The sequence below is a fragment of the Mytilus edulis genome, chromosome 3 (genome assembly GCF_963676685.1).
Source record: "Mytilus edulis chromosome 3, xbMytEdul2.2, whole genome shotgun sequence".
NCBI lineage: Eukaryota > Metazoa > Mollusca > Bivalvia > Mytilida > Mytilidae > Mytilus > Mytilus edulis.
The window spans coordinates 75,058,418-75,079,270 of NC_092346.1; the positions used below are offsets into that span (position 1 = coordinate 75,058,418).

Sequence of the window (20,853 nt, forward strand, 5' to 3'; positions counted from 1 at the left end):
TTTGCAATTTGATAACTTTATACAGATCTACATTTTAAACAAAACAACATAGGTGTGAAAGGGAATAAAGCATGTGAGATATTATTTCAAGATTTTCCCCCTCTCATTAATAGGTATTGTATTTGATATTATTCATTTTATATTGTATCATGTTAACCCAAATAATCAGTTTTAATCCGCTGTTCTACGTAGATATAGAGAAAAAAGCATTATTTCATCTACCAGGCATAAGGTCGGTTTTGTGTACACAACTCAGTTGAAGGAAGTAAACTACTTTGAGGCGCTGTGATTAGTAAAAGCACCAATGATATGTTTTTATAAAATCTAAAAATTGAAGTATGTATTCTATACAATTTTTGAAACATTTGAAAATATTTCTTGGAAAATTATTCGAATGTTCATATATTTTACGTATGACAAATGACATTTGCAATGGTTACTATATTATATTTAAGCAAATTTAGAAAAGGATAGTTATAACCACTATCGAGAATAAATAAATACTATACCGATGTTCCGTCATTAACTTCGAATGTAGGAAAGATCGATCACAGAGAGTGATTGAATTTGTTGGGGTAGTATCGTATGAAATAATTTTTTTTAAAGATAATGCTATTGATAGGAAATTTTGCTATTAAAAGTTAAAAAATCAGAGCTTATTTTAGTTTATAAAGATTAGGCAACACATTACTCATAGTGATCTTTTATAATGCATTTAAGTTTGCTGTTTTAAAGTGTAGTGAATCTGATTTAATCAGACAGCCATTATAACAATTCCATAGTCAAACCAATCAATGAACGGCGTTATGTAAGTTACACTTATTTTAATAGCGTGGTTAACTATGACCAGGCACCAATTCCGATAGTGAGCTATAATTGTTATAATGAATGATGCGGAGTCAAATATGTAAATGAGGCCTTCAAAGTTTAAAATATATATACATGTGTGCTGAATTACGAACACTACTGTGCTAATAATGAAAAACGGTTGCAACTTGATTTTAATGGCATACATTTGAAATATAAACATGTGTAAATATAATAAAGAAGATGTGGTATGATTGCCAATGCGACAACTGTCCACAAGAGACCTTAATGACACAGACATTAACAACTATAGGTCACCGTATGGCCTTCAACAATGAGCACAGCCAATACCGCATAGTCAGCTATAAAAGCCTCCGATATGACAATGTAAAACAATTCAAACAAGAAAACTAACGGCCTTATTTATATAAAGAAATGAACGAAAAACAAATATGTAACACATAAACAAACGACAACCACTGAATTACAGGCTCCTGACTTGGGACAGGCACGTACATAAATAATGTGTCGGGGTAAACATGTTAGCAAGTTAAGTATATTTTAATAATAAACATACATAGGAATTTATACCTAAAATGCCATTACCTCTTTTATTTATTAACTTACTAGATTTCAGTAACATTCAATTTGAAAATTTAAAAATGTCTTTCGAATGATGACACGAATCGGCTTTTTTTTGTGTGCATTAACACATCCTTTTCTCTTTTGAATAATGTGTATCTAAACAGAGAATGAAAATAAACTCATCATAGATACCAGGATTAAAATTTTATATTTACGCTAGACGCGCGTTTCGTCTACATAAGACTCATCAGAGACGCTCGAATAAAAAATATTTAAAAGGCCAAATAAAGTACGAAGTTGAAGAGCATTGAGGACCAAAAATTCCTCAAAGTTTTACCAAATACAGCTAAGGTAATCTATTCCCTAAATAGAAAAGCCTTAGTTTTTCAAAAATAAGCGCGAGACACTAATTGATATTTTAAATCTACGTTTTTTTTTGTTTTCATGAAAATATAATTCTGTGCATGTCAATTTACTTTTTTCTACCAATACATGTATACAAGTTCAATAAAATCTTACCTTTTCCTTTAACGAAGTGTAAAAAATCAGTGAGAATGATAATGAGATACAAGAGGTATAAATAAGATTTCTTTCCACGCCTACATTGATTTCTGTGACAAACTGTTAATGATTTCAATATTGTCGTCATAGAATATACCAAAGATCGCATAATCCAATCATCGAATTTCGTTGTTATGGTATGATAACAGTTTATTTTCTGGAATGATCAAAACAGTATCGGTATATAATAGAATTTCATTTGTATCTCATCTCCTATTTTAAACAAGTATCTATCATGCAATATTGTTTTAAATTTCACTGTGACTGTATGAACTAACTAAAACAAATTTACGTCATTTTTGAAAATTACAATACAAAATAAAAGGGGTGATACTTTTATTTCCAATATCGGCGTCATAGAATATACAAAAGATCGCATAATCAAATCATTGAATTTTGTTGTGTTGATAAGAAGTCAGTTTATTTCATGGAATGATTAAAACAGTATCGGTATAAAGTAGAATTATTTGTATCTCATCTTGTTTTTTAAACAAGTATCTACCATGCAATATTTTTTAAATTTCACTGTGACTGTATGAACTTACAAAAACAAATTGACGTTATTTTTGAAAATTACATTACAAAATAAAAGGGGTGATACTTTCATTTCCAATATCGTCGTCATAGAATATACCAAAGATCGCACAATCCAATCATTGAATTTCGTTGTTATCATTAGAAAACAGTTTATTTCCTGGAATGATCAAAACAGCATCGGAATATAGTAGAATTTGTTTTGTATCTTATCATTTTCTCAAACAAGTATCTGTATTTTTTTAAATTTCACTGTGACAGTATGAACTTACAAAAACAAATTTACGTTATTTTTGAAAAGTCCAAAACAAAATAAAAGGGGTGATACTTTTATTTCCAACCTTGTAAAATTACCAAACGGAAATCGGGACAATGCCTTCTCCTTTTCTAACTTTATTATTCATCGGAAGTTCATCTGGTGTTTGATCTCATACAAAAAGAATACTGCGGAAAAAACTAGTCTTTTCTGGTACTGAACTTTATGTTACAAGACGCACATGCTTAATTTTATACCACAATGACATAAATATCACAGTTGATTTTCACAACGAATGTAAAAATGTGCTCAACTTTAATGCTTATTCACAAAAAAGTAAAAATAATAAAAATAAAAAATAAATTCCGTACATTTTACAACATAATGAAAAATACCATCCAGAAAACAATAATGGGATGATTGCAATTAAGACGACTATCTAACAGAGTTCGTATACCGTCAGCCATTAAAGGCTCCGGCATGAACAAATGAGTAACATTTCAAGCAAGGAATCTAACGTCCTAGTTTATAACAATTAAATTGACAAAAAAAACCGACTATAACAGATATGAACCAACGACAACGGCAATTGCATTCAGGGATCCCTCCTGACTTGGGACAGGTGGCATACACTGAATATGGCGGAGTTCAACATCCTTATGAGCCCAAACTCTTCCAATAATTAGGGACAGTGGTGTAAAAAACACCATAAAAACAAACTGTTAAAAGTTTAAAGTGGTCTAAATAGTTATCAAAGGTACCAGGATTATAATTTAGTACGCCAGACGCGCGTTTCGTCTACATCAGACTCATCAGTGACACTCATATCAAAATATTTATAAATCCAAACAAGTACAAAGTTGAAGAGCATTGATGATCCAAAAGCCTCAATCGATTAGTACGAAGCCAAATAAAACATCTAACATAAAAATAGAAACACAACACCGACATAACAGTACTTAAATTTACTGAAATCGATTTTAAAATAATGACAAATAATAAATAAATCTTGAACTCCCAGACTAACGACATAAGAATACTTTGTATGGGTGCCAATGAGACAACTCTGCACCCAAGTCACAATTTGTAAAAGTAAAACATTATATGTCAAATTACGTCCTTTAACATGGAGCATTGGCTTACGCCGACAGCAATACCTAGATTTCATTATAATTCAGTAATTATCTTTTGGTTTTGGATTGTCACATTCTTAGTTTCTATAATCGAATGTTTCGTGTATTAAATTTGGTATTTAGAACCACTATAACTATACATTCATGTCATAGTGTATCAGGGCGCTCTTGATGAAATACACAAAAGGACAGATAAAAGTAAAGATATACAGACGGTGGCCGAGGTTATTATGACCATTGGTTGTTTAAATCAATAGAAGTACATGAACAGTATACGTACCTGATCGCCGGTTATCAACCTTTGGGTGTTGGAATATAATTCTGAGGTAAGTAAACATTTATGACAGTCAGTCATGAAAAAGTAATTACCGATTCCCAAATGGTTTTACATATAGCTTTGTCTTATTATATACAGATGCTTTAAATCCGTTATCTTAAATAAAGGTGTGACCGAAGTATTTCGATTTTAACCATTAATAATACATGTTATTAATAATAAATTTCTTTAGAATCTATAGTGGGACATATAAAGGTTTTCATTAACGTCATCATGTTTTCTTCTTTATAACAATTGTGATAATTTGTGTTTGTTACAAATAAAATTGAGAATGGAAATGGGGAATATGTCAAAGAGACAACAACCCGACCAAAAGAGCGAATAACAGCCGAAGGCCACCAACTGTTACAAAGTATGCTTTGATATTTCATCAACGTCATCAATTTCGGAAATGAAATCAAAATCATTGATATAGTTAACAGTGTATGAAATTGAATGGAAGTTATAGCAAATGAACTCAACTTCTTAGAAGATTCCTGTAAAATTCAAACCTATAACTTATACAATAACATGACAAATACCATACATTCTTTACATTGCAAAATCTGTTCGAAATAGTTTATCAACGTTTTATATATATGAACGCAACTCGTGTTTTGAACATAAATAATTTAAACCTCCTGTTTAAGATATTCTTTAACATTTTAATATTTATTGGAATAAGAATTAAAAACAATAAAAAAGATAATTAATTTACAGGTTTTGGTGACATTATTGCACAAAACTCATAACCTCGTACAAGTGAGTACAAAATAAAGTAACAATATGCCATGCAAACTGATATATTACTATCTGAGATTTATGTCATGGCATTTCATGACATTTCAACATTTCACATATTTGTCTATTGTTTCCGTTTTCACCCAGGATAAAACATAAAGACAACATGACGTTAATGGTAGTAAATACTACTTATGTTCTGTTTATAACAAAGAGCAAAACTTAAACCAGTAAAAGATCTACAATAATAAGTAAAATAACAAAAATATCGAACTCCGTAGAAAATTTAAATCAGAAAGTTTCATATCAGATTGTAAAATCAAGAGCTTAAACACGTCACACGAATAGAAACAAATAAAATAACAATACTGAACTCCGAGGAAAATTCTAAACGTAAAGTCCAAAATCAAACGATAAAATAAAAAACCCAAACATATCACACGAATAGGTAACATTCATCATCTTTCTGAATTGGTACATGCATTTTCTTATGTACAAAATGGTTATTTACGTCTAAATATCGTGTTAATTAAAGAATCAAGTTTAAGGCAAAGCATAACAAACAAACAATTTATGTGGAATTAATGGCCACAGTTCACTTTGAATGACGAGGTCTGACATGATAACAGAATGACGACATGATTGTTTTAACTGACAAATCTGTGCACCATTGGTAGCAATGGATGCTCAAGTTCCTCCAGGTTAAATTCTAAAGAGAACGAGGGCCATGATCCCCAAATACGTCGGGTCTTATTCGCATCACCCCCTGGTTTCAGGGGAGTAAAGATTAACAATTTAACAATTTATAGATCATAAAACAGTTAAGCTCGAACTGGTACCAATTCAGAACCGGCCACTCATGGTATACATGAGATGGTCTCAACAGAACTTCCTGCGGTAGCGCAGGAAAGTAAAAAACTAATATGATCCGACGTACAATACAGGAACGGATCATGACCCCTTAATCTTGCCACTTGAGTGTGTCTATACGCACTCATTAAATACCCCCCCTTTATTTTCTCTTAAAAACCATAAGAAATGCTATTCCAAATTAGACCTCCGGGAAACGGCGAATTTGTGGAGATGACAGGAAAGTTTCAATACCCCCCTGTATGTTGTTCAAGTATATATTATAACCAATATCGGATAAGTGAGTTCCGTCATATCTATACAAGTTCAACTCTTGAGCTCGGATATTGGGATGCTGAATAACACAGTGCCCATCATTCAAGACATAATTGTTAATGGCTGAGTTTACTCTTTTGCGAGATCTTTCAATAGCTTTTCCATCTGTAGCACCGTGCCAATACCTTCGCATTAGCATTTCGCTCCATACGATGCGAGTGTTAGGTAGAAGTAAATGTAGACGCAAAATATCCCTTTCAATATTTTGGATAAGTTCCAAGGTTTTAACTTTTACCAGATCATTGGAACCAAGCTGAATGACTATCATGGCGGGAGGAGAAAATTTTTCAACTGCGTGTAATACTTTGGCATTAAAATCATTCCACAACATACCCCTTTTTCCAAACCAGCGTATGTACACCCCTCTGCTTTGAAGACCAATGTTTGGGCCCCCGTGTCTCGTTTTTGCATTTGTCTGTGCCCAATATACAATTGAAGATCCGACGAACCAAATAGCTTTTGAACCTAAAAGGAGGTATATAATATGTATTATAATATTAAAACACTTCGTGAGCTGTAATAAAATTTAAAGACTCAGATACGAATATAGCGTAAATATGCAACGGAAGACCATCGGCCGCACTGCTTTATAATGTCGTCTTTAACACCGTTTTTTGCCATATCAGTTGCTCGTCCTATCCGAAAAGAATGAGAACGAATGTGAAACGGTAGTTCACAGAAACCCAAACATTTTTGAAGCAGAGAACAAAATTGGTATTTAGTTAAGGCCAAACCATTAAAATGTGTATATAATTTATTTGACCCATTAACACCGGAGAAGCGAACCTGCAAGTAAGATTGTAATAGCCTAATAGGACAGATATTCGAATCGGCATGGCTCTGAATGATCAGAGCTATGGAATTGTGCTTTTGATCGGTTTTTGAGCTGCATAATTTTACATGTAATTCGGTTTGGCCATTACTCTTATCAAAAGTGACATCTTCACATTTTAAAGCATGTCCGCTTTCGTCAGTACGACTGTTTATAGCCAACTCACTTACTCGAAGCATGGCAAAATACGCAAGAGAAAAAGCAGAAGAAAACAATAAAGTTTCATATTGAGAATTGCAAACGCTGCGTAGACTGTGAATTAAATGTTTTAACAAGTCGAACGATATCGGTGTTCGAACATCTAGTTTTTGCGGATTTTTCCTACGCAATCCTTCAATCATTTTGCTGATGATGAATGATTTTGTGTTGTCTGTTATATTGTTAATCTTGTGTGTGTGGGCCAATCCGGAGATGTAAGTAGAAACAGTCGACGCAGAGAAACCTTTGTACGACAGGTATGCTATGAATTGAGCTATTTCGTCGATAGGTACCGGCCAGATATCACGATAGTTATAAATAAAGCGAAACTTTTTAAAACATTCTACAGCTGTTTTATAAGTTTTCCAGGAGTTCGAAGCCATTGAACATTTAAGTAATAGGTCTGCCTCGTCTTTTAAACTTTCCATAGATGGACCGGAATCGTGTGTGGGTTTGCATCTGCTGTGGGGCATAGTTTCCGGAACTTCTGAAAATCACAACGAGAGAGGGAGTCAGCAAGAGAATTCAAATGACCTGGGATATGTTCAGCTTTAATCAATATGTTGCATTCCAGGCAGGCCAATACAAGTTTTCTGATTAGGGACATAACGCTTGTCGACTTTGAAGACTTTTTATTGATTATAGAGACTACACTCTGGTTATCTATGTGAAATAAAATTTTCTTGTTTTTTAACATGCCTCCCCAAATGTTCAAGGCAACTACTACTGGGAACAATTCTAGAAAGGTAATATCGGTTAAAATTCCAGAAATTATCCAATCGTGGGGCCAACTCGCCTGGGCCCATTTCCCTTCAAAATAAATACCAAAACCTTTTCCGACCCCACCTGCACTGTCAGTGAACAATTCGAGATCTGAGTTAGATGACCAGAATTTATCCAGAATTACGGTAGTACCGTTATAGTTGGATAGAAATAGTAACCAAATATTAAGGTCTTCTTTCATAGCCTTAGTTATTCTAGTTCTGTGATGGGGCCTACGCAAATTGCAAGTGGCGTCAATCAAACGACGACAGAACGCTCGACCCGGAACAATTACCTGACATGCAAAATTTAGTATACCAATCAAAGATTGTAAATCCCGAAGGGTGATTTTGGATCTACCTAAACAACAAGAAATTCTGGCTTTTAACTCAATAAGTTTGTCTTCGGGTAGACGCATTACCATGTTGATGGTGTCAAATTCTATACCAAGGAATATCAACACTTCCGTCGGCTCGACGTTTTTTCCTCTGCTAACGGAACCCCCCAGATTTTACAAGAATCTTGAAAACACTTTAGAGTGTCATGGCATTGTGAAGTTTGTGCTTCGCCTCCAAACAGAAAATCGTCCAAATAATGTAATATATTGTCGTTTTTTGACTGTTGCTGTACAACCCAATGCAAGGCGGTGGAAAAAGATTCAAATAGCGCCGAGCTAATACTGGCCCCCATTGGGAGGCATTTATCAAAGAAATACTGATTCTCAAATTTGAACCCCATCAGATCAAAATCACCGGGAGAGAGTCTTAGCAAACGAAAAGCCGATTTTACGTCGCACTTGGCCAAGAGTGTGTTCTTTTTCAATCTGTGAATCATATTGACAGCGTCGTCTATACTTGAGTATTTTACAGAACAGTACTGCTTGTCAATAAAGTCATTAACGGAGTGATTTATAGGAAAGGACAAATTGTGAATTAACCTGAATTCTGAACTAGATTTTTTAGGGATAACCGAGATCGGAGAAACCCGAAAGGTGGGGAATGGAGGTTCTGAAAAAGGACCGGCTACCCTACCCAGGTTAATTTCTTTAAAAATTTTGTCCCTAGCTATGGTGGCTTTCTCCCCAATCAGCTCTTTAGAATCAATATCCATAGGAAGTCTCGGACCGGAATATTTTAATTTAAACCCAGTTTCGAGACCTTGGATCAGGTCTCGCGCAACCTCTTGATACGGGTAGTTTTTGAGAGCTTTCTTTACTTCATCGACGTTTATTGGCGAATTACCTAGAGAATACAAATGTGTGTAACCTGCAAATTAAAACAAAAACAAACACAAATTAATTAACATGATAAACTATAGTAAATACAGTACAAGGAGAGATAACTCGCCCATTTCTAAAAAACAAGTTCAATATTGTACTGAAAGAAATCTACATATAATTTCTTGGAAAAATAATATTTACAAAACAAGGTAAAGAAAGCGGAATTAATTTCTGCAATCTAAATAGGGATGACTACCATTACATTTCGAGCATTTGTGCGTAAATTTGCAATTCTTGCCAAATCTACAAGTACCCTTGTTATTGAAATATCTGCATGTAAACACGCGGCGTTGTCCTACATTTTGACTCGATACCCCACTTGTTGATGAATGCCCACTATGTAATTGAAGGTTGTTGCCATTTGAAAGTCCTGTATTAAAAGAAGGACTAACGTTTGGAGTAGATACACATAGCAACCACAGTTCCATATCGACAACTCCCCATGAAGAAAAGGGGGAAAAAACTTTACGTAATCTAAACTGCTCATCGTAATGAACCCAGCCTCCAGTGTAACCTCTCGAGGCTGCCATTCTGACTGTTTGCATGTATTTGAAAAACTCCAGACCTTTGTTGGGCCATTTTTCGAGCAATACACTTCCATAAATCATGAAAGCGGAAGTCCAGACAAGAATACTTGTTATTGGACTTTTCTTTTGGTTAACTAATGATAAAACCCCCCCTTTTAATACCAGATCACCCTCTAAATTTTGCTCGTTTACAAGGTCCCGAGTGGATCTAAGAAGAATGTTCAGGTCAATGAACTCACCGTTCCATATTTTTTCCTTAATTTTGACCGGAATGTGAGATGAAATGGGATCAAAAACACTTGAAATGTGTGAAGGGGATTGGTCCACTTGTACATGTTGTAAACTAGTATCTAAAGACCCAGAACCCGACCCGTGAGAAACAAAATGATTCGAGACAGATAACATACCAAGGTTGTTGTTTGCTGGACTCATCCCGCTGGGGCCAGGTTGTGGATTGGGAGGTTTCCAAGCTCCCCTTGGTCTGTCCAGTGCGTCTCCCTCGTTACCATTTGGACTTTCTGTATCCATTTCATCTTGAATCCTGAAAGGAACGAATGGGGGTTCCTGATGTGCGTCTGATACAATGCTGATAACTGGACCACTAGCAATTGCCAAATTAGAAGAATCGGTCGCTGTACTAGAAACTTGTACGGTTCTTGTCGTGTTCTGTGATTTTGAAAGTGCTCCTCGTGTGGACGGCACTTTGCCTTTTCTATATTTCTTTGCTGGACCTGCAGGCTGCTGTGAAACTTTTTTGGGAACATTACGAGGCCTCTTTGGTGGTTTCATAACTGATTTGAAATCTATAAGTTGCGGATGTCGAAGATTTCTTGACGATTGTCTTTTGAAACTTTCACTTTCCTAGAGCGGCTAGTTCAATTGTGTAGTCTGTTTTTGTTGATATCCATTAGACGTGACTCTGTAATTATTTATCCCTCATTGTGTTATTGTTCTAATGATTTGTGTATTTCTTTTATACATATGACGTGGCTCTGTACTTATACAACTCGTCCTTATGCTATTGTGCTATTATAATTTTTTGTATTTTCGTCTTTCAATTTCTAAATGTACTTTGTCTATATTCCTTTTGTGTTTCTTTGTTACATATTTGTTTGTTTTTATAGCGATTAAGATTATAACACAATGTTGACTGGTGTACCCCTTATTTTGACATTTAACCTATTATGTCTGTTTCTTTGGTTCACACATTATCAATATAATTGAATAATTTGATGTGACTGTCATACAAATGAGAGTTAAGCTACCTATAAAACCAGGTTTGATGCACCATTTTCTACATAAGAAAATGCCTGTACCAAGTCAAGAATATGACAGTTGTTATCCATTTGTTTGATGTGTTTGAGCTTTTGATTTTTAACTTTTACAAGGGACTTTTTGTAATGAATTTTCATTGGTTTTCAGTATTTTTGTGATTTTACTTTTTAAACCCGGTTTTAAAGCTAGCTTATCATCTCACTTGTATGACATTTGCATAAATTCAATTACATTGATAACTATGTGTGAAAAAAACAAACAGACACAGTAAATGTCAAATAATAGAATTACAACAGTCTACATTATGTTTTAATCTTAATCACTATAACACCAACAAATATTTCAACAAAGATAAACAAAATTGCATTAAAAGATGATGCATATAAACTACTTATAAATATTTCTGTTTTTGCGTAAAAAAACAATTGTGAAATTTCTGTCAAGTATGCGAATGATAAGTAAAAGAATGTATAATTTTGTGTCAATACTTTGCAGCATTTCTACGTGTATGCGGAGACTTAACATAACTGCTGTCGTGTGATTATAAAAAGAATTGAGTTGTCGCCCATTTACTGGAAAAATATACATAGAAACGTTAATTAGTTTAAACATATTTATTTATCGTGGATTAGGAAACAAGTTTTGCAATTAATCCCTTTTCACTTTGCGGGTGCGAGTGCTGCCTTATAGCGGCATTAGCCTGCATTTGTTAAACAGCTATATTAGCCTGCATTTGTTAAACAGCTATTTAACAGTTCACACAATTATTTTGATCAAACAATCAAGATTATTCACTAAATAATATTCTATGATGCATTTTGGTTTATTGAGGACTAAATACACAAAGGATAAAAGTTGATCAGGATTATTTGGAGACCAGTTCCAATTCTTTTTAGTTTTAAAAGTTGTGCATATCGCTGTTATCAAACATATCTGTAAACGTATATATTAAGATTTCTTATTTATCTTGTAAGATATTTTATCCAATTTATAAGCTATCTATATGCCTCTTAAGTGAGGCCAAAATATTTTAAAATACAAATCATAATACAAATAATATGATTGATGGCATGATGCATGGTTTTTCAATATATATATATAGCATTATCATATACTTAGACTATATAACATATGATTTTTACTGTATGATAAAAGCATAAAATTAACGTAAATTCCATTTTGTTCGAATTGGTGCTTACCGGGCTGATATGAAAAGTTTATCACATGCTTCGATTGTTATTACATGCCTTTCCGTAACGTTATAGAATGGCATTCCGATGATACTCGGCAAATTCCGGAAAATACACCTCAATGCTACGTTTTTAGTGAAAAACATAACAAAGTAGTGTACAAAATAATTATTTGGATACTGGAAAGTATATTGTGTAAAAAAATAAAAAAAATAAAATGAAAAAAAAATGCACTTTTTAAAAGTTTCAAACATAATTTAGAAAGTTACTTTAAAAAAGTTGACTTTTCCAAACAGTGTTTATTATGTATATTTTTTTTGATTCGTCCATATATTTTTCTTTTCTGCTGAGGCATATGATAGAAAGATTTCATATGGAATGTACTTAATTTGGGGTTCGACGTCCGTAAACTTTTCACTCTTTGAACTTTTATTTGGGAACCACACGAAAGGCTAAATATATGAATCTGTTATTTTTCTCCATTGTTGAAGCATATGATAAAAAGATCATAACATGTCATTTTTCATATTGCATGTATTATTAGCCCTCGGTCAATATCTTGTTCATTTTAATATCGTATATATACTATTAGGGACAACTCATTTGTAAATATGATATCTTTTTATATCTGTAAGATATTTTACATACATTTATAAGATACCTTGAAAATTGAATAATTATAAAAATGACATATATTTAAGAGGTCTGGTAGGTTGCAAATAACATACAACGGTTTATATTTTTAACAGTTTTTACCAATTCTTCTCCACACAACAGTACGTTAAGTAAACCAGGTTAAACTCCCTTTTGTTTCTGATAATGTTATGTACAAAGTCAGGGAATGGCGATTGTTATCTTATTGTTCGTTAGTGTGTGTGTGTGTTGCATTGTCGATTTGTTTTTTGCTGCACTTCAGCGTTTCTGTTGTTTCGTTGTTTTCTTCTTATAGTTGATGTGTTCACCTCAGTTTCAGTTTGTAACACGGATTTGTTTTCTCCCAATGAATTTCGAACAGCGGTATACTACTGTTGCATTTATTTAGGTGTATCCAGAAAAGCGCTTCGGTCGCATGAAATTTATCCATTCGTTTGATGTGTGTGAGCTTTTTATATTGCCATTTGATTAGGGACTTCCTTTTAAATTTTCCTGAGATTTTACTTTTTATATAACGCGTTGTTTTTATTGCTTAGGTTAGGCCAAGGGATCATCTGGTTTTTGATTGAGACCAAACCATGCATTCGTCGTATGGGGTTGAATGTTGAAATAACACCATATGATTACTCTCAGTTTATAAGGCTTTTGTTTGTGTAAAAAAAAATGCACATGGTCATTCAAAAACAGTTGAATTTTTAAGCTGTGAAAGCGCCTTATAGATTTTTTTCAGTTCTTGGAGTCAAAGAGACGATGCGAACTTCAATACCGAAATTTAATATAATATAGGGAAAGTAATAAATGGAATTATGATGTTTTGTAATAACACGTAATTTTAGTTTTCATTTCCATGATAAAACTATTGTAAATGGAACAATAAGTTTCACAACCATTGACTGAGTTGTGAATTGCAGGATATTACCTATTTTGGTTCAGGACGGAAAAAAGCCATTTATAAATAACAATATACAGAACAACTTCCCGGATAACAGAAACAAAAAAGGAAATTTCAGAATGTAATTGTTTCCGACCATATATGCAATTGTCTGATTAAAACCACGGAATTAATACATTTCAATTGATTTTCAATACCAGTTTTGCATGATTTTAGGCAAAAAATTAAAACTATTTATGAAATATTATATTATGGCAATATCCAAATAGTTCAGAAACGATCAAGGTGATATAATAGATCTTGATATAGTAATCAAAGGACAAAAAGATAAACACATACAACAAATTAAAACCAATGTAAACACATCCCTGAGCTGATGTCATCAAGTTCTGCAGGTAGTGTATATGGGTACCAAAAATAACCACATGTAACACAACACATGGTTATTTGGAATAGTAGTTTATTAAAGCCCGTCTGGACCAGTGGCCATAACGGACGGTCTCCTCTATACAGTAAAATACATAAGTATATATACAGAATATAACCAATGTCAAGGTTTCTATTAATTTGATCATTATAGTCTTAAATCTAAAGATACATTTGTACAGGGATGAATATCTATTAAGTTGACTCTAATTGACATGTTTTGACCAACCTGGAGATTGATGGTCAAAGAATACACGTATGTCCCGTGTTTTAACTAATTGTTATTGTTAAATGTCACCACATGGTCTGCATGTAAATATGTTATATACAAGGTCATGATTTTCTTAATAGATATTCCCCTGTATTTATTTTATTCAATTTTATAAACATTTTGAGAATATATAATCATAAATATAAATGTATTATATATATATTTATATATATATTTTAAGCCCATCATATTGTCACATTCCTCCCTTTATAATGAACATCGTATCCCTATTTGTAAAATGAATTCCAACACGAGAAGGGAAAATAGTACTTGATTTTATTTTTGCAATATGGAACAAAGTATTTCTTTCATGAACATTTGCAGTGAAAACACGCAAAAAAAAAGATGAAACCAAAAGTTTCAAGCGCCCAAAGCCTTTAACCTTTGTAGAAAACAATTCGCATTTTCACAAAAACTAATGATGAGAATCATGAATACATATAGTTGTTAAGCAATAAAATGTAATGGCCGATGTTTTTGTTTGAAACAATTCACAAGAGAAAATCCACGGCCTGATTTTTGCCAAACTATGTTTTTTTTTTATCATCTACTAGTTTTATATACAGCATTAGCAAAACTGTAAATATTGCATCTTAAACAGAAAAAGCATTAGATTGTTCAACTTTTGATGAACTACACGTTTAATTCGTATTTCGATTTTGGTATGATCAAAATAACAAACATATTGATTTGCCAATTTTATTTCCAAATTTGCATTTTAACTGAGGTTTAAGCTATCCCATTACATTGACCATAGATGTTCTGTAGTGAACGTTTTTTTTAATTTTTGCTTTTGTTTACTCTAGTTTTCCGATATTATGTATTGCGAAGGGCACCATAGAAGGGGTTGTTAATGTTAATTTTTATCACTTTAATACAAGTAAGATTTTAAAACTCAAATAACAATATTTTATTAAAGAATATACAATATCGATTAAAGCATTTCATTCCGCATTGATTTTTGAAAATGTGTATAAATACAACCCTCTCCTCTATCCAAGTCACAATTTGTAACAAAAAACCATTATTGGTCAAATACGGCCTTCAACATAAGGTTCTTGATGTAAAGACATGAACAAAAAAGAAATGCAGCGAGTTTTACTGATTTAGCCTCGAACTCCACCTTATCCTTATATATGTGAAATGTTTTTGGTCAGAAGAACTAATTACAGTTCAAACTGGTCATCAGACATAATATTGATGATTTTTTTTAATTTCGAGTTTGCAAATATTAACAGATATACAAAAATACATACCCTTAAAATATTAAGGGTATATATTTTGTGTAAATTTAGAAGAAGACTTAATACAACGTGTTATGGAATTAAATTTGAAACCGTCATTTTAAACGAAAAATGAAAAACTCTATCATGCAAGGAGCTGTAATCGTTCATTCTTCTGTCTGGTAAAAAGTAAAATGACCAAAATACCAAACTCCAAGAAAATTCAAATCTGTTAGTTCCTTATCAAGTTGCAGTATCAAAAGCTCAAAAACATCAAAAGAATAGTCATATTTCTGACTGATACAGGCTTTTCCTTATGTAGGAAATTGTGGATTAAACCAGGTTTTTATAGCTAGCTATAAATCTCACTTGTACGACAATCACATACAATTCCAGTTATTGATAAATATGTGTGAATAAAACAAAAAGACATAATACTTAAAGGGGCACTAGCTACTAGATATATACAAAATATAAGATACTATTTGTTTTGCCAATTTAATAATAAAACGCAAATAGTGAAATAATAATTCGCTTTAGCAGCTGGTATGGTAAAATTTTGTCAAAATCAGTCAAAAAATATGATTTATTTACTTGCATGTGAGTAATTCGACCTCATTGAATCCGTATTCATGTAAACTTCAATTTGACCCCTTAGCTTCAGATAGATAACACGTGAATTGTATGCGTTAAGTTATTAAAAGGAAAAAGTAATATCACAAAAAAATGAACTCCGAGGAAAGTTTAAAACAAGTCCCTAAACAAATGCCAAAATCAAAGGATAAAACACATCAAACAAATGGACAACAACTGTCATATTCCTGACTTGGTACAGGCATTTTCAAATGTAGAAAATTGTCGATTGAACCTGGTTTTATAGCGCTAAACCTCTCACTTATATGACAATTGAATCAAATTCCGTTATTATTACAACGATGCTTGAACAAAACAGACACAATCGGTTAAATAGTCAAAAGAATGTCAACATTGAAAGTGAAACAAAGGTAAATCATTTGATTGACTGATTCGATCCACAAAAAAAAATCATTCTTATTCAGGTAAATAGATGGTAAACATTTATTTTTCATATATAATATGAAATTAAATAGACCTTGAAAAAATCCAACAGCACGAATTTGCTAAATCTATTTATATCTATAGTTATGTTTAGATCGCTTATATGATAATCGGATGACTTTAGAGGTCGACTCGATAGTTACTTAGATTGCATCTAGACTAAAATACACACGAAACGAAGCTACGTTTTTAGGCCAGTGCCCTGTTTATTGTTTATTTTAGACTTTCAATCGTTTGGATGAATGTTTTACATTGCTATTAATCAAATATAAGAATTTGATTAAAATCGATGAACATGAATTTGACAGCTAGTGCCCCTTTTAATAAAGTCAAAAATAATGGCACAGAAGACAATATTGTGTTATAATCTATATCCCATTAAAATCAAACAAACATGTCAATAAGGAAAAACAAATTGACAAAAAACAAAGATCATAGGCAAAAATGAGAGCGAAGAATAATAAAAATGACCACAACACACTGGCCGGATGCACAAGACCCGAGCCATGCTTAAATGCTATTACCAAATGACTAAATATTTAAGATTAATTGTTGTAAAAAAACAAACAAAGGACCACTGTCACACGTAATTAAGATTATAAACAATGTCTGTACCTTTAATCTCTGGTATTTTTCGCTCCTCTTCCATACTTCAAAGCCATGTGTTATTTGTAATATTGATATGGAATATTTATCAACAAGGTTTTGGTGTTCCGGGGAACTTGTTTTGAAAACGGGACGAGACGTTATTTGTAAATCAAAGCGACAAGAGAAACAGTTCACCAGGAGAGATAATAAGTCTGAGGAAATCTCATGAACTCTAAAGTGCGTCGACGACAGCATGAGCGTTGTTCTTTGGTTGCTTCCATTGTATTATCTAATAATATAGGTGATTTCCTTATGTATGTATGATAAAATCAACGTATGGTCATGAATCAGTATGACACTTTTGTCGGATTGAACAAGGTTAATAAAGCCGTGTTTTCCCTTTAATTAGGTCTTCGCAATTTTCTGTGGAAAGACCTATTGTTTTTCTTCTGATTAATTTTTGTTCCCGCCTAATTTTGTTCCGGCGATAAGTATTTGTTTCGCAATATGTCGCTTAGATATTTGGTATATGATATCGAACAGTTTATGCGCTTTTGAAATTTACCATGCGTAACCGAATACTTTTCTTTGTAGGAGTTATCTCCCCAAACACTTTTGTGTCCACTACTCCTTCGCAACCGTTAAGATAGTTTATGCCAAAGTAATATTTATCAGATATTTTATAGCCAAAAACAATATCTTTCAATGTGATAGGTTTTTCTATATTTACTTTTTGCAATACATTCTGATTTTTTCTCCAAAAATGTTTAAAAAAGAACATGACATAAAATAATGTTGATAATCTTCTTCAGTAAAGCATTTGTTACATAAATCATTGTCTGTTTCCTTCCATCTGAACAATAACGTTTAAGTAGGTAAAATACTCTGTAAAAGTTTCCATCGATACATCTTCAATTTATTTTCTCCTGAATAGTAAAAAATAAAGTTCTACATGTACAATGGTTTCAAATGAAATTCTGTCTGTAATGGTAATACATTTAACCATACATTTATATCAATCGGTTTCACAATGTTTTTTTTTTTACTTATTTGACAAAAAAGAAACGTCAATATAATTACCACTTATTGACAAGCATTGTCTTTTTACATTGACTATAATTCTCGTGGAATTCTCTGATCTAGCTTAAGACATTGTAGCCAATCTTTTGAAATTGCGTTTTTTGAGGGATGTCAACTAAGCGATCCAGTTAGGCCTATAATTGTTAATTTCTGTGTCGTTTGGTCTCTTGTGGAGAGTTCTCTTCAGGCATAGATTACCTTAGCCGTATTTGGCACAACTTTTTGGAATTTTGAATCGTCAATGCTTTTCAACTTTACGAAACGCGCGTACTCAATTATAATCCTTATAACTTTGATAACTATTTACACCACTGGGTCGATGCCACTGCTGGTGGACGTTTCGTCCCCGAGGGTATCACCAGCCCAGTAGTCAACATTTCGGTGTTGACATGAATATCAATAATGTGGTCATTTTTATAAATTTCCTGTTTACTAAACATTGAATTTTACAAAAAAACTAAGGATTTTCTTTTAAGACAGACAGACAGATACCATAAACTTATTGACATATAAACATGTCAGCCAGAGTTTGAGCTTGTTTTGCTATATCTATAAAAACAAGATTGACGAAAAAAGGTCATTTATTCAAAATCATAAAATGCAAAAAAATACAATTTGCAAATAAAACATTTGACATAAAAGTTCATAATTAATATGCAATTATAATACATAATTAATACGAAATTACATCAACTAAAATCATATCAATTGAATAAATGACAAATAATAGCAAAGGTGGGGAGAAAAATCTGCCCAACTAAAAAAAAAAAATCTATTAACAAAACTACTTGTAAAGATAAATAAAGGGAGGTTTACGGGTGGGAAATTTAAATTTCACGCAATGTTTTAGAATCACAAGTTATCAAGGCGAAAGTTAATGATAAAAGGAAGTGCACACATGGCACGTAAACTTGTGTTGACCCCGCAAGATCATTGACCAATAAGAAGTAAGGAATCCACTCACATGGTTTTCTACACGTGAAAAAGTGATACACAATTTAGACAATAAATCAAATAGCAATGTTATACAAATCTGACCTCAAGGTCACATCAGAGACATCGTAAAATTTACAATATAAAGTTCTCATTCTTTTTATCAGTTAAAGCTATAAAACTACAAAGTTAATCTTCCCTGCTGTCTTAAATTATTTTATTCCGCTTCTTAATTAGCAAATAAAATTGGTTTTAAGACAGACAGATACCATAAACTTATTGACATATAAACATGTCAGCCAGAGTTTGAGCTTGTTTTGCTATATCTATAAAAACAAGATTGACGAAAAAAGGTCATTTATTCAAAATCATAAAATGCAAAAAAATACAATTTGCAAATAAAACATTTGACATAAAAGTTCATAATTAATATGCAATGATAATACATAATTAATACGAAATTACATCAACTAAAATCATATCAATTGAATAAATGACAAATAATAGCAAAGGTGGGGAGAAAAATCTGCCACAAATACACTCTTACATTAAGAGTGGATCCCCCACCCGAGGGCTCTGGCGACATGTATCCAGTCTACAATTCATGTTATAAAAATCAATTATTTATCAATAAAAAATCAAAAAAATAAACCGATGAATGAGAGAGCCGACTTTAAAGAGGTGGTGAAATAAGACCTAGTAACTGGAGCTCCAGACTTAAATTGGAACAAAGGTCCAGTTGAGTGGCCAAATTGAGACAGATAGTGATGTACATGAATGACTGGACACGTAATATTATCTGCGCAAATCGGGATATAGATGGTTTTTGGATGCAGATCACTGTGTTTATAATATGTCATGGTTAAAGACATACCTTTCAAAGAACTATTTTCACGATCAAATGATATGTCGCCAACCTGAAGCACCTGCTTTGTATCGGAGCCGCCTTTGGTCGATATCTCACCTACTCGTAAAAAGGCATAAAAAGCAAGCAGAAACATAGCCTTAAGGGCTAATTGGTTGTCTACATTAACAATTACACACGGCAAAGAGTCAATTAATTTGATCAAGATGTCCTTAGTTATAGGTAGTCTAGGGTCATTCTTGCCTTTCAAATTCTGTACACCTTTCAGAATTTTATGAATAACAAACATATCTGTTGGATCAGGCCAGCTATTTGATTTGTGCACAAAACTCAAAGCCGATATATGGGTGGCGATAGTTGATGGACTATAATTTCGTAAGAATAAATTAGCAATAAAATGAGATAGGAGTATGTGGGAAGATGGAAATGGTCTGCATTCAGCATAATACGTCTCACAAAATTGTTAATAACTATTTATCATTCTAGAGTAAGATTTGTGTGTAGCATCTGATAAAGATGCTGTAAACAACTTAGCAACTACAGATTTAAAAATTGCACTGGAACTATTGTCTGTTTTGGAGACAACCATGGAGCAATCAGGCGCACTTTATGGAAAGAAAAACGAGAGAGGAGATCACAAACGACATTATGATTTCCTGGGAT

The 20,853-nt window shown here is 32.7% G+C and overlaps 2 protein-coding genes across 2 annotated transcripts in view; one reads left to right on the plus strand and one right to left on the minus strand.

The window, feature by feature from the left end:
* The window catches only part of LOC139517441 (alpha-2A adrenergic receptor-like), a 541,200-nt gene that overhangs the window by 306,792 nt on the left and 213,555 nt on the right, over positions 1 to 20,853 (plus strand). The window lies entirely within an intron of this gene.
* Positions 5,971 to 10,595, minus strand: LOC139517418 (uncharacterized). The gene is made up of 2 exons (XM_071308410.1): positions 10,124 to 10,595; positions 5,971 to 6,583 (listed from the first exon to the last, which is right to left on the minus strand). Exons 1-2 carry the CDS (start codon positions 10,503 to 10,505, stop codon positions 5,985 to 5,987), a joined length of 981 nt encoding a protein of 326 aa, XP_071164511.1. The 5' UTR covers positions 10,506 to 10,595; the 3' UTR covers positions 5,971 to 5,984.

What these genes read in the sequence shown, in the direction of transcription:
- LOC139517418 (XM_071308410.1), bottom strand. Translation starts at nt 10,505, where the DNA reads ATGAAACCACCAAAGAGGCCTCGTAATGTTCCCAAAAAAGTTTCACAG. An exon ending in TCCAGCAAACAACAACCTTG is followed by an intron (nt 6,584 to 10,123) that starts GTATGTTATCTG and finishes ACCTCCTTTTAG; the next exon opens with GTTCAAAAGCTATTTGGTTC.